Source organism: Brassica oleracea, chromosome C2 (assembly GCF_000695525.1).
Source record: "Brassica oleracea var. oleracea cultivar TO1000 chromosome C2, BOL, whole genome shotgun sequence".
NCBI lineage: Eukaryota > Viridiplantae > Streptophyta > Magnoliopsida > Brassicales > Brassicaceae > Brassica > Brassica oleracea.
Window position 1 is genome coordinate 46,994,223 of NC_027749.1, and position 13,827 is coordinate 47,008,049.

At 35.2% G+C, this 13,827-nt stretch overlaps 2 protein-coding genes across 2 annotated transcripts; both read right to left on the reverse strand.

Annotated features, from left to right (window-relative positions):
* Positions 1 to 1,958: 1,958 nt before the first annotated feature.
* On the reverse strand, positions 1,959 to 7,802 carry LOC106327699 (MMS19 nucleotide excision repair protein homolog). The gene is made up of 20 exons (XM_013765930.1): positions 7,561 to 7,802; positions 7,405 to 7,467; positions 7,273 to 7,327; positions 7,092 to 7,189; positions 6,852 to 7,010; positions 6,716 to 6,775; positions 6,213 to 6,401; positions 6,063 to 6,116; positions 5,879 to 5,965; positions 5,068 to 5,776; positions 4,574 to 4,953; positions 4,377 to 4,450; positions 4,077 to 4,182; positions 3,172 to 3,977; positions 2,971 to 3,046; positions 2,788 to 2,899; positions 2,641 to 2,717; positions 2,451 to 2,531; positions 2,290 to 2,369; positions 1,959 to 2,198 (listed from the first exon to the last, which is right to left on the reverse strand). Exons 1-20 carry the CDS (start codon positions 7,630 to 7,632, stop codon positions 2,165 to 2,167), a joined length of 3,372 nt encoding a protein of 1,123 aa, XP_013621384.1. The 5' UTR covers positions 7,633 to 7,802; the 3' UTR covers positions 1,959 to 2,164.
* Positions 7,803 to 11,201: 3,399 nt separating this feature from the next.
* Positions 11,202 to 12,997, reverse strand: LOC106325330 (polygalacturonase-like). Its single transcript, XM_013763374.1, has 4 exons — positions 12,772 to 12,997; positions 12,378 to 12,686; positions 11,757 to 12,275; positions 11,202 to 11,665 (listed from the first exon to the last, which is right to left on the reverse strand). The coding sequence occupies exons 1-4, from the start codon at positions 12,880 to 12,882 to the stop codon at positions 11,411 to 11,413; spliced, it is 1,194 nt and encodes a 397-aa protein (XP_013618828.1). The 5' UTR covers positions 12,883 to 12,997; the 3' UTR covers positions 11,202 to 11,410.
* Between the last annotated feature and the right edge of the window lie 830 nt (positions 12,998 to 13,827).

Genomic DNA, 13,827 nt, shown 5'->3' on the forward strand with positions numbered 1-13,827 from the left:
CTAGACAGTGGTACAAGAGGTTTGACAGCTATATGGTCAAGTTGGGCTACGACAGGAGTCCTTATGACTGTTGTGTCTACATGAGCAAGGTGGAGGATGAGTCGTATATCTACCTGGTGCTGTATGTAGACGACATGCTGATAGCTGCCAAGAAGAAGTGTTATGTTCAGAAGCTGAAAGAACTACTGAGTTCTGAGTTTGAGATGAAAGATTTGGGTGCTGCGAGGAAGATTCTAGGAATGGAGATCTTCAGGGATAGGACGAAGAAGAAGTTGTTCTTGTCACAAAAGGCCTACATTAAAAAGGTCTTGACAATATTCGGGATGCTTAATGTTAAGCCTATCGATACTCCATGTGCTGCAAATTTTCATCCTACCATGAGTGATGAAATGTCTGAAGGGGAAATCGATTATATGTCACGTGCTCCTTATGCTAGTGTTGTAGGAAGTTTGATGTATGCTATGGTTTGTACAAGACCAGATCTTGCACACGCAGTCAGTGTTGTGAGTAGGTTCATGGTTCAGCCGCGAAAGGAGCATTGGATCACTGTGAAGAGGATTTTCCGGTACCTTAAGGGTATATCTGATGTTGGTCTTGTCTATGGAGACAAGGATCCGAGACTGGTTACTGGGTATTATGATTCGGATTATGCAGGAGATGTGGACAGCAGGAGATCTATGATTGGTTACGTATTTACTTTGGGTGGTTCTGTTGTGAGCTGGAAGGCGACTTTGTAGTCGACAGTGACTTTGTCTACAACTGAGGCAGAGTATATGGCATTGACAGAAGCTGCTAAGGAGGCAATATGGTTGAGAGGATTGGTCAGTGATCTTGGTCTTCATCATGATCAGACTACTGTGTTTTGTGATAGCTTAAGTGCTATCTGCTTAGCCAAGGATCAGGTTCATCATGAGAGAACCAAGCATATCGATGTAGGATTCAAGTCAAGGTGGAGATTTGTTGAATAATGCCTTGAATATTTTGGGCCTTAGTCTTTTGAGACCCACTAGTGCTAGGGTTTTCCGAGACATAACTATATATATTTTGTGCCCCCTCTAAACCTAGTTAGCAGCTGTAGAGAAACTAGATCTGATCTTCTTGTAGACAGATCTCTGTAGTTCATCTATCAATAAAATCTCTCTTTGCCCGTGGAAATAGCCGTTAAGGGTGAACCACGTTAAATCTCTTTGTTTTTTTTTATTGTTTATCCATCTATTAATCTCTATCTTCTAACATCCGTCACAACAGTTTCGGTTGTTATGCTGATCTTCTACCTCGGATTGTCTAGAAGAACTAAAAATAGTTCTCTCATGTGCCACAACTTGGATGTCCTCGAGAAATAGGGTGCATATTTAATTTTGATTAAAAAAGTATTATGCAAATTATAAGAAACAAACTAGTTTTTCACTCTTAGCAAATGGAAAAACTTCACAAAAACGTTACCACCGCATTCACCGAGCCATCGATAAATCATAAATCCCAGGTTGGTCATCTGGTCATCGCACAAAGGCTGGTTTTCACCTTCCTTACAAGTCAACACAACTTTTGCTATCACCTGATATTCTTCACTATCCCTCCACCCCTTCATATCCATAGCTTTGATACCATATTATATAGTTTAAGGAACTAGATGTCATGTGGTTAGTCGGATGAAGATTGAAAGGAAAGTGAAATTGCAGTGCTTGGCTTGATTTCGGTTAAGTTGGCGATGGATATCTGGCGAAGATGTGGGATCAGTTTACAATCCGTTGAGGCTTAGATTTTTTTTCTCCTATTGTAGTTTCTTTTCTCTCTTTGTATGTTTAGTCATCAACATTATCTATTTGTGAGAACCACTATTTCTTTGACAGCCAGCCGGAACTGGAAGCTCTGTTCTGGTGCCCTAGTCAGGATTATTATTTTAATTGATTTATATCTTAAAAAAGGAACTAGATGTAGTGTAGTGAAAGTCTAGATCATAGATGAAGACTTGTCTATTAGTATCCTTCATATATAACAGAATAGCAAATAGGGGTATAAATGCATCATAAAGACCCAAAGACTTTAGACTCAAGAGGATACATGTGCCAGTCCCGGTAAGGAAACTAACTCTATAAGAATACAGTAAAGATACTGCATTGCTTCAAGAAACATAACTTGGCTTCATGAAACTCTGAATCAAACTTCAGAAAGGGGTACTCCTGGATGAGATCGACGTCCTGCTTTTGACAATTCATCAGAATCATATCCCAAGATAATGGCTAATACGAGTCATAAAAAAGACTATTAATCAATTTAATGTTGACTTACCAAGCCTGCCTGCATTTAATCGCTTCTTCTCTAACTCTACGTTTTGGATCATCGAGTGCCTTTGTTACTGCTTGTAAAACCTTAAAGCATAATTTCAAAGTCATAAAAACTCAGTTGTTACTCTCATATTAAAAACTTTGTGTTAAGATCTTTCAACTAACCTCTCTTCTGAAAGGATAGATTCTTCCATGGGGCAATTCCAACAAAGTAGCAAGACACTGAATCGCCGTCTCCCTTACAACCTGCACACCGTTTTAACATAAAAATCTCCTTAGAAGATCCAAGAATCAATCCCACTGGGAGCAAAAAGAAGATATAGAAGATGCTTCTGCAGAGAAAATGATTTGTTACCATTAGATGTGGGTATGATGTAAGCTTGACCAGGCATTCGATGATTCTGTGTGCATTATCACTGACTGATTGTTGACCTGCCAAACAGAGCAACGAGGTTTCATATAATGCAATAGCTTTCACATTCCAGCATCTAATTTTTCTTACCTTTAATATCAGTAAGCGTTCCAGATAAAACCAGTAACAGACTGAAAAGTGTTTCTTTATGCACAGAGTCAACGCTTAAGACAGACAAGCCTTCCAATATCACCGAGAGCAGCTGCACTGACAATGGTCTACTAAGAAACTGTTTATAAAGGTAAAAAATACAAACTCTATCTTGCGGCTTACCTTTTTGGTATTGTCCAATATGACCGTAACTGGAACGTTGGATACAACATGCGCGAGAGCGACATGCAACATTGTCCTGAAACAATGACAAAACTAGTCAGCTGGAATTGGTTGCCACAATACGTAGAAACTATTATGACTTTCATTCAAACCTACAGCATATAAAGAAGTAACTAGAAATAGAGTTAAAGATTGGTCTACCTTGAGAGTGGAGTCTGGGAATTCACAATCAACGACTCCAAAATAGGAACTGTTATAGAGAAAAACCGTTGCTTATAGAGTGGCCGTATAACTGCATGAAACTTTCTGTTCAGACACACTTCCGAATCAGACATTAGTGTGAGGAATGCATCAGCTGCATGTTTCATGGCAGAAGGATGCAGAGCATTCCCGGAACTGTTAGTGGATTTTAAGCATTCCACAAGTACAAGAGCTATCTCATTAACTCTTTTATCACCCCGCATGAGTAAACCTTTCCCAATCCACGCTAGACCTGTTATAGCGTGGGTTTGAAGGTCCAGCGAACCATAGAAACCTAAACATATCTTTGACAAAAGTGCCTCACTTCCACCGATAGTTTTACTAGAGTCATCAGAAGGAATACTGCTTCCAGATGCAGAACTCTCGTGAAATATTGTATCACATGCTTCTTCCAAACCCGTTCCCAATTTGTTAACCATTGAACCCAAAGCTTGAGCTGCTGGGATATAACCCTTAAGAAAGGATACCAAAAACAGATGTACAAGTGACTTCACATCTGGAATGGATGCCTTGGGAGATGCACCTATGATAACTGACGCAAATAGTGAAAGTATCAACTCATCCCTAGTGGACAGGTCGCGTTGTAAACCCTCTAACGCAGCAAAGGTTAGAGGAATAGACTCCATAGCTAGAAGCGTGCTTGATGAGATCACATTATAAGCTTTTTGGATTATACTATTCTGTGAATCTACCGAAGCAACTCCTACAATTTCTCCCATTGTTTTCGTTGCTGCCTCAACAAACTCCTGTAGTAGAAGAGCAATGCATTCATAGCGTCAACAATAGATTGAATCAAATCTACTTTGAAGAGAAACAATTGGTATAAAGTTTATAGGAGCACTTACCCTGCCATTAAAATCATAACTGAAAACAACAGAGGATTCAATTTGATTCCACATACTGATAGCAAAATGCACCAAGCTTTTCTCGAGACCATCGATCTCTGTCAGACTATTGCAGGTCAAAACAAAATACCACAAATCAAGATTGAGGGAGAACGAAGAATACAGTATAAATTCATATTAAAACCAACAAGCAAGGCAATCGATAAGATGTATCATACATAATAGTTGGCTCTTTATAAACAACTAAGAGTCTAACTAAATACACACGCTGAAAAGCTAGTTTAAGAAAAGATTGGGTACCGTGGAAGCAATTTATTGGTCACACACTCCAGGAGCTGAGAACAATTTTCGATTGACTTGAAGTTTCCATTGACCTGACAAGTGTTTTCCAAATAATAGTTAGATATGAGGAAGCTCTCAATCCCTTGCTTGTTGGAGATGGAAACAGAAACTATAGTGAAAACTTTACGATCTAGAGTCATGGGGCCAAGACTTACACAGAAATCAGAGAAACTGGAGCAGAAAGCTTCTTCAAATCCTTCAACCATTTTCTCTACGTACGTTGGCCTAGTAGAGCAAACTTCTGAAGTTGCTTCTAATATCATTGGAGATGGAAGAGAACAATGACTAGAGCGAACCAGCGAGACCAAATTTTCGACAACTATAGCCATGTAGCTCATAGCCTTTTCACTCTCAGAATACCGATCAATAAATGAACCCATGCAGACAAGCGCTTTCAATGCCAATTCCCACTTCACTGTTTTGGCACTATTGGCTGCGATGATTGATGTTAAGGTCGTCAATATCTTCTCGAATTCAGATCTCGATACAGGAGAAGAGCCGCCCCGGAACATACCCATAGCCAGCAAACCTTTAACTGGATATTGATCAAGGAAAAAAAAAATTAGAGAACAGGAATAAAAAAAGGAAACCTAGAAAGATTTGTAGCACGAGTTCAGTATCACATCAGAGCCAAGGCAAGAACATTCACCTCCAAGATATGCATCTGCACTACAATCATCATTAGAGCTTTGTACTGCAGAAGTGAACGCCTCGATCAGTGAAGCTGAGAACCTGCTAACTATAGAGCACCATGATTGCTGCGCGCTTTCAGGTGTTGAGGTACATTCCTCGGAGCTCGGAATAAGATCTTTTGATGTTGTAAGAAGTTCGATGCAAAGATGAAGACCTCCATGGTAGAGTCTAGTAGAAACCGTCGAGTTTTCGTTGTGGACAAGATCACCAGTTGACGTTTTCTCTACAATCCCTAGAGTATTCATAAGGCGGAAGAAAAAGGTTTGAAAGATTATATTGCATGACTCAACAGAAGATCTGGCAGACACAGACAGTATCTGACTGACAACAAGAACCTCCAGTTTGCTCGTGTCAAGCATTTCTTCATACCGCAAGTATCTAGAAATGGTATCGAAGACCATGTTTACGCGTATATCTTCAACAACAAGACCTAAAAACGAGATATCTTGCTTGACAAGCCTCTGAAGAAGATTAACAGCTGCTCTGTGGATCTCACCCATTTCAAACCCTGGACTAGTGAGGGATTCTAGACCAAAGGACAAATCTGTCTTAGTGGAAGCATAAAGTGCATCTTTTAAAGCGGGCCAAAGATCTTTATAGTGCTTCTTCATTCTGCTTACTCCATAGTTCACAGCGCAATCTTTCAGACATTTCAAAGAATCAACCTAGACAGATTTTAATGGAACAAAAGTAACTATACTTGTCCAGCATCCAGAGTAGCAAATCCTCTAGATGTATTATAACAGAAAACTACATGTTCAACAAACCTTTGCGACTGGTAGAGAAGATGAAAGCTTTTCAAGAAGCAATGGAATAGCATACGGTTCGAAAAAAGGCGTCGAAGAGATTGCCAGCTGCAAAATCGAATGAAGTACATCAGTGAATTCAATATAATGCTATGCATTGACAGCAAGAACTTATGCAAACAATAAATATTGAGAAAATACTCACAGATAGTCCCCTTGAAAGGTCTTCTCTTGGAATACTAGCTTCATCACCTTTTGTCTAAAATCACAAAAAGAAAAACACCAACAGTTTAACGAAAGAAAGAAAAATCCATCAATAAGTCACATCATAAAAAAGGTTAGGCTTCAAACTCACATGCGTATAGTGAAGTGGGAAGTAGCAACTTATAAACTCAAAAAGATCAGAGGCCTCAGACGCAACTGGACCGGAGGGACTGGGAAACAATCGACCCAAAAGCTCTACTACATGAAAAGCTACCATTAAGCATGGAGGGTCTTTTTCTCCGTCGATGGCTTCGCATGTAGCATAAACCATCAAATCTCCCTAGGAAAAATGATCGTTTAGTCAATAGGACTATGAGATAAATGAGGCTAGACCCTCAGCAGATATAAACAAGGAAGAAGAACAAAACAGAAAACTAAGACGGTCTTTGTTTGTATTGAGTTATAAATCAGGAGAACTAGGATAACCTAAACATGAAGCTTTTGATGAGCTGAGAGCATGTATTACATATTTAAATAATAATTTGTCTACCCACCAGGCTGACGCAAATAGATTTGCAAGAAAACATTCCTCATACACTAGACTGAACTTTCGATTCTAAACTATGTATCCCCAAGTAGATAGCATTAACATACCAAATTTATCATAGCTTCAGGGTATTGCTCTAGAAGGCACTCCAATAGTTCAAAACAGAGCTGCAAAAAAACATTCGTAAGAAGATAATGCAATAACTCAATAAGAACATCCAATGTAGAAAACAGAATGATATACCTTGCGATCATACAGTGCTAAAGACTGCACTTGAATACTCTGTGCCATTGACTTGGCCACAGCTTCTGCATCAACAGCAGTGACCAAACCAGCTACGCCTTTCCTCTTAATCAGAGCCAAGCAACCAGAAAGTGCACCGCGCACCGATCTCCACTCTGCCTGGCACAACATCGACATCACAATTTTTAAGAAACTGAATAATTACTGTACCCCCCACAAGAAGTAGAAGAATCAAATCACCAGCTTAGCGGTAAAGAAACCAATGAGACTATGGACAACTGCATTGTCCAAAGGCTTTGACTTTAGATAATCCAGCATCTCCGCAAGCAAGAGAATACCTAACAAAAAGACAAACCCTTTCTCATTATCTCACCGTTTCCGTTACATATTAAAACAAATTAAAAGAGAAAAGAACTACTACCTCGTGCTCGGACAACATCATCAGTAGTCGTCAAATACATGTCCATCTCCACGACCTACACTTCACACAAGAGAATACAGAACTTAACACCTTTTGAGATCACACAAGATGATTAAAAGAATGTTTTTTTACCAATTGGTTTATAGACAAGACACCCTTCTCCAAGGAAGTAGCAATCGCTTTCAGACTCTCAGCCTACAGGAACACACAAATTCAAAATCGATTTCCACCACCAATGTGCAAACAACACTAAGGCGGAAGCAAGTATCTCAAGGAGTAAGTAAGTACATGGTGAGTAGGGGAACGAGTGACGTCGACGAAAGCTTCGAGATGCTCGGTGAGATTATTCAGTGCAGCCATCTTCGCACGGAGTTGGGACCTTAGATGGCAACGATTTTGACCTAGGGAGAGAGAATTGGGACCAAGTCACGGCGGCGATGGCTTACACGGTAGAGGAGAGTGTGAGAGACGAGAGAGAGAGTCCGCGTGCGGCGGCCTCTAATGCTCAAGGAGGAGGGAAATAAAATAGAATAAGTTTTTTTTTTTTTTGTGGGTTTAACACTAGTCCTTTATATATCAACCGACTGTGAATAAATGTTTTCTATTTAATTACTTTTCTGTCTGCTGACAAAAAGAAAAGAATAATTACTTTTCTGTATCAAAATAAATCATATATTATTTTTTTATTCACGTTTATGAGTAAAAAATGTTTTAAGTATTAATGTATTTCTTTATAATTTATCAACTAGAATTTGATCTGCACCTTCGTGCGGATATATTTTTATTTTATAAATGTATACATTAAATATTATTGTAAACATTTTAAATATATGATTTACATTTGAGTGTTATATATTGTGTAACTTTATAATTTTATTGTTTAGTTTTTTTATTCAGCATTATTAATATATAATCATTTGTTTTAAACTTTTTGATATCATATTTTGTAAATAACGCATGATCTAAAAGTTAGTTATAACTATTATATTTTGTATATAATCATTTTAGATAATATATTGTTGTGAATTTCAAATTAGTTAAATAATATATAGTTGTAGATATAAAAGTTTAACATATGCTAATATTTTTTTGTATAAAATATACATAATTTATGAATTTAACCCTTTTTAACTGTGAATGATAGTTTATTTTATATATTTAAATGAAAGCAATTTTAAAATAAAATAGGTTAATTTACCCATTTTATATAGTTTTGTTTTATTTAATTCTATATTACTTCTATTTTATATAATATATTACTAGTTGATGTCCCGCACATTGTGCGGATTAATATATCTATACATCTAACAATTTTTAATTCTAATTTTTTTATAAGATAATAATAATTAAATTAGATACAAATTTTAAATTATTATAAATTCTAAAATTTCAATATTCATATTGGTAATCAATATATTAAATTGTATTATTTTGTTTCATATTTTTATTTATGTGATGTAAATTTTGGATCAAAATCTTTTTTATAGTAATAACTAAATTAGGAAATTTTGTATGTGAAATTAACAGATATTATATTTGGACTGAAAAGAAATCATGTGATACTAAAAGGATTATAAAAAAAATCACAAATATAAAACATTAACAATAACAATAGTTTAGGAGTATTCAATCTGGTAAAACCAAACCATTCAAAACCGAACCAAACCAAAATAAAGAAAATAGTCTGGATTTGGAAGTACCGAAGATGTTATGTTTAGAAAACATCAGTATATGAATATGGTTCAATATATTAAGGGATTAAACCAAATAAACAAAAGAAACCAATTAATTTGGATATATTAGTGTACTTATATATAAATTTTATAATAATCTGTATTTGATCAATATTTTCAGTAGAAACAGAGAAATTGGCTATAATATTAGTCATTAAAATTATAAAATGAGAGAAAATTAATGATGATATTATCGGTAGATATTGTTAATATCTATTTATTAATTCCTAAATATCATGATAATTATATATTAAAATATATAATTTTTAAAATATTAGTATATATATATATATTGGTTAAATATGTTAATGTTTATTAATTATTTTAAATATCGTGATAAATATATAGATATCAAAATAAATAAATTATATAATAATATTAATTAAACTAATGATTTATCCTATAACTATGGAAAAATGAAAAATAAGCAAATTAACTAAAGAAACTGATTAATTCAGATATATTAGTATACTTATATATAAATTTTATAATAATCTATATTTGATCAATATTTTCATTAAAAGTCAGAGAAATTAGCTATAATATTAGTCATTAAAATTATAAATAAGAGAAAAGTAATGATAATACCTATTTATTAATTAAATGTCATAAATGTCATGTTTATTATATATTAAAATATATTTTTTAAAAATATTACTATATCGGTAAAGTAGGTTCATGTTTATCATGATTTTAAATATCATGATAAATATATAGATATCAAAAAAAAAATATTAATTAAACTAATGATTTATCCTAAAATCATGAAAATATGACAAGTAAACAAATTAACTAATATCATGGAGAAGATGACAAATAAGCCAAATCACTTCATAAATAATAGTATAGATAAAATTTATAAAATAGCAAATAATTTTTTTGTTTTATAATAAAATTTTAATTAATATTAATGTATAATCATATTATATTACTACTTACGAAATTATTTATTGCATGATTTTAAAAAAATACTTAAAAATTTTAATAAGATTTGGGTAGATATTTTCTCAACAGATTTTGTTATAATTAAAAATAAAATTTAAATCTATATTTACTCAACAGATTTGTTAGACTAATAATAATCATTATGTCATATTAAGTAATTAATCAAATGGTTCTACTAAGACTTTTAAATAGTAGATAAAAATTATGACCCTAAATTAATAGATTAGATATTATTGATATGAATTGTAAAATTAGGACCCCAGAATTTTAGGATGTGAAATACGTTTATATACATATTTATCTTCTGATCCAAACTGACCTCTTAAATTTGAAATCCATATTTATATAACAAATTTATTTTCGTTAGTGTTGAATTTTTTGTATCATTTACTTATTGTATTTATTTGCTTGTTTCCATATTATTTTCTGGTTATAACAAAAATATATATTTATCCAAGTTAAATAAAAACATATTTTTTCTTAAAAGCTAAAGACCCATAGATTAATAGATTTAAGTATGGAGGAAGTAGTGGTGAATGTAGCTTTGAGTTGGGAACAAGGGGATATCCTAGAACCAGTGGCGGATCTACTAAGGAGATTGGAGTGTCACATAACACCCCTTAAATCTATATAAAATTTTAATTGTGTAAAATCAACAAAATTTTCTTGGTAGTTTTGGTAAAATCCTCATGTTGACACCCATCAAACCACAGTTTATGAGTAATTTACAAAGTATTTTTAGAAAATTATCATCTAAGTTATTCTAATATGCGGTTTTATTTACGGTTTGATTCTTACTACATGGTTTTGGCTTACCTAGAACTTGTAGATTGAGACAAGATAAACAGCTTCTCTTGGCGAATCTTATGTTGATGATAACTAGATGTTTCCAAAAGGTACAAGAGGCAAAATTAGAGCAGCTCAATTGTTGAATTTTAGTTATGTATCTGAAGATTAAAAAGTATAGAACTAGGAGAAAAAGAAAAAACTGATTCTGTGCAGAGATATTTTTTCTGATTTTTTAAAATCTCTTTTTCTATTTGTCATTATATTAAATGTGGTTAGTTGATTTTAAAGTGATTTTATCGAATAAAAGTGTTTAATTTTAATTTTTTGAGAACTTTAAGAGAGTTCTACCATCAGCAACGGGGAGTTCTCACGTTTAGTCTCTTTCATGAATATACGAGGAAAAGAAACAGTTTTTTTACCATATGTACGAGACCAATCATAGCTTTCTCATTTACTATGTTAATTGCAGTGAAATCTTAGTTTCTCATTGCTACATTATTATATTTTTACAAGAGTGATGCATTTATACAATCAATAAAGCTAGCAAAAATGCAAAATTTTGGGGGCCAAAGCGGCAAAAATAAACAGTTTTTTTTTTACAAAGTCATCAAAGGAAATAACATACACTAGGGTGTACATTTTAGAGTATATATTATATACACTCCGAGCTTCTAGTGGCCTGGTTGCTTCGTCACTGGGCTGCTACATGCTTTAGGACACTGTTTCCCCACCAACTTCGGAGATACGTTGGAGCACTGGAACGTTGCTGGACCGTCTTTTCCATTATATGTAATATCAATGTCGCCGATCTCCACGTTCTTACACGGAAATCCCTTGCTGCACAATAGCTTAACTGCGTCTTTGTTCCCTGATGATCCTTTGATATTCTTGAACTTTATGTCCACCAGCTTGATAGATGATGGTTTCTACAAACAAAACAAAAACGTTTCGTTGAAAATGATGATCAATGGACTATGATCGGTTAGATTTTCTTGAAAAGTACTCTTTTGTACGCACATTCTTGTTGCATCGGTTCCAGGGGCAGTACTCTTGGTCGATGAGGATAGGGTTGCTAACGTTCTGGAGAATAATATTCTCGAAATGGATACCAGAGGCGGTCGTGGAGCAAGCTGCGGACGGCCATGTCTTGATCCTCACACCATTGTCAGTATTCCTGAGGGTGCAGTTCACGACCTTGACGCCAGTGACGTCTTCCTCGTGCCCGTATAATCCGAGGCTTCCAATACTGATTCCGTGTCCCGGACCGCATGTAACTCTTTCCACAAGAAGGTTTTTCATCCCGTCCCCAACAGAGATACAGTCATCTCCGGTTTTGATGTTGGTGTTGATGATCTTGATTCCGTCACTCCTTCCCACGTGGATTCCATCGGTGTTGGGACTCTCATCAGGGGCTACGATCCTGATGTCTTCGAATGTCAGGTTCTTTGCCCCGATCACGTTAATGTGGAAGTTCTTTGCATCTAACGAGGTTATGTCTCTTACCTTACCGTCAGTTATGTAATCAAACCGTATGCTCTGTTCAACAATGACAAAACATCAACAAATTAACAATGCTATTTGCTATTTAGCTGAGTTATTATAGATAGACAGATAAATATAAATAGATAGACAACATACGATAGGGAGTCTTTTGCACTGAGTTAATGACGTCTTGTGGCAGTTATTAGCCCTCCATGAAGCGTTACCTTCACCGTCAAAGATACCACCTCCGTTCAATCTAAAGTTAGTAATCCTGCGGAAAGCGACCCAAAAGTCCTTCCCGTTAACGTTCCCATCAGCTCTCACAGTGCCTTGAAGAACAAATATTATAGGAGCTTTGCATGGACCCATCATCTCTATTTCCCCAAGCTTGAATTCACCTTTTGGGATCAAAACGGTGCTCTTGTCCACGCACTGACATGCCTCCTTGAATAGTTTCGACAATTCCTGCATCCCAAAGATCTTAAGATTTCTTGGAGGACAAGAAAACTAATTGGTTAATGGGAAGATTAATAAAATATCAGAAACTTACGCCGGTGATATCAGAACCTGGACGAGCAGTGATTCTGAATTCTCTAGCGTTTGCTGATAAAGCTAACAAACAAAAAACAAAGAATGTGGATACTCCAAAATGTACACCCATTATTGTGATTTATTCTAGTCACTAGTGATTACAGATTTTTTTTATGTTTTATTTCTTTTTGTAAACCACTAGGTTTTATTTTTTTAGTATTTGAAAATTTATTTTCCTTATTTATGTTTTGTTCCTTGGTTTAGCTGTCATTAAATAGTCTCTGAGAGGAGAGAGTTTTTAAAGTTGAGTTTGTTATCCACCGTTCCTTTCACCTTTTCTTACCGGTATTTTTGGAAACTTTTTAGGATGAGTTTGACATAGACAAACACTAATAATACCATTGCTTAAAAATAAAGCTTATATTACCTTAATGCACATCAATTGGAGACAAAAAAAAAAAATTCAAATATCCATAAATTTAAATTCATTTATTAATTCAGGAAAATATACATGTATCCCCCAAAATATTTCCCCAATTCTATCGTTCGGCATGTTTCTCGTTTATGCTGCATGTGATGCACATGGTGCACCCAGTCTTCATTCAGCAGGATTCATTTTTTTTTTGTAGGAATATGGGAGAATGACTCCCAATTTATTTAAAAAAGAAATCCAAACTTCAGTTTACAAGACGAGTTTGTCGTGGCTGCAACGGTCCAGCAACATCCTCATGAACTAAAACAGCGAACTCAATCGGTGCCACAACAAAACTATGAAAACCAAACGGAAGAGAAAATGCAAGGTTAGCCAAACCATCAGCTAAGCGGTTTGCTTCTCTATACATATGAACGAATCGGACCAGCCAGACCCTTGTCAAGAAGCCATGGCACAAGCGTACCAGGAAAGACAGCGGATGAGTATCCCCAATCCCTATCGTAAGAAACTCCATCACCATCATAGAATCGACCTCTACCTCCAGCTTTCTCACCTCTTTCTCCCAAGCAACCACTAAACTATAGTACACACCCCATAACTCCGCTAGTGGTGCCGTACAACTACCTATATTAATCGCAAAAC

Coding starts and splice junctions, on each gene's coding strand:
- LOC106327699 (XM_013765930.1), bottom strand. CDS start 7,632: ATGGCTGCACTGAATAATCTCACCGAGCATCTCGAAGCTTTCGTCGAC. Junction 6,117..6,212: donor TCCCACTTCACTATACGCAT/GTGAGTTTGAAG, acceptor TTGTGATTTTAG/ACAAAAGGTGATGAAGCTAG. Junction 3,978..4,076: donor GTTATGATTTTAATGGCAGG/GTAAGTGCTCCT, acceptor CTTCTACTACAG/GAGTTTGTTGAGGCAGCAAC.
- LOC106325330 (XM_013763374.1), bottom strand. CDS start 12,882: ATGGGTGTACATTTTGGAGTATCCACATTCTTTGTTTTTTGTTTGTTA. Junction 12,687..12,771: donor CAGGTTCTGATATCACCGGC/GTAAGTTTCTGA, acceptor TTTGGGATGCAG/GAATTGTCGAAACTATTCAA. Junction 12,276..12,377: donor AGTGCAAAAGACTCCCTATC/GTATGTTGTCTA, acceptor ATTGTTGAACAG/AGCATACGGTTTGATTACAT.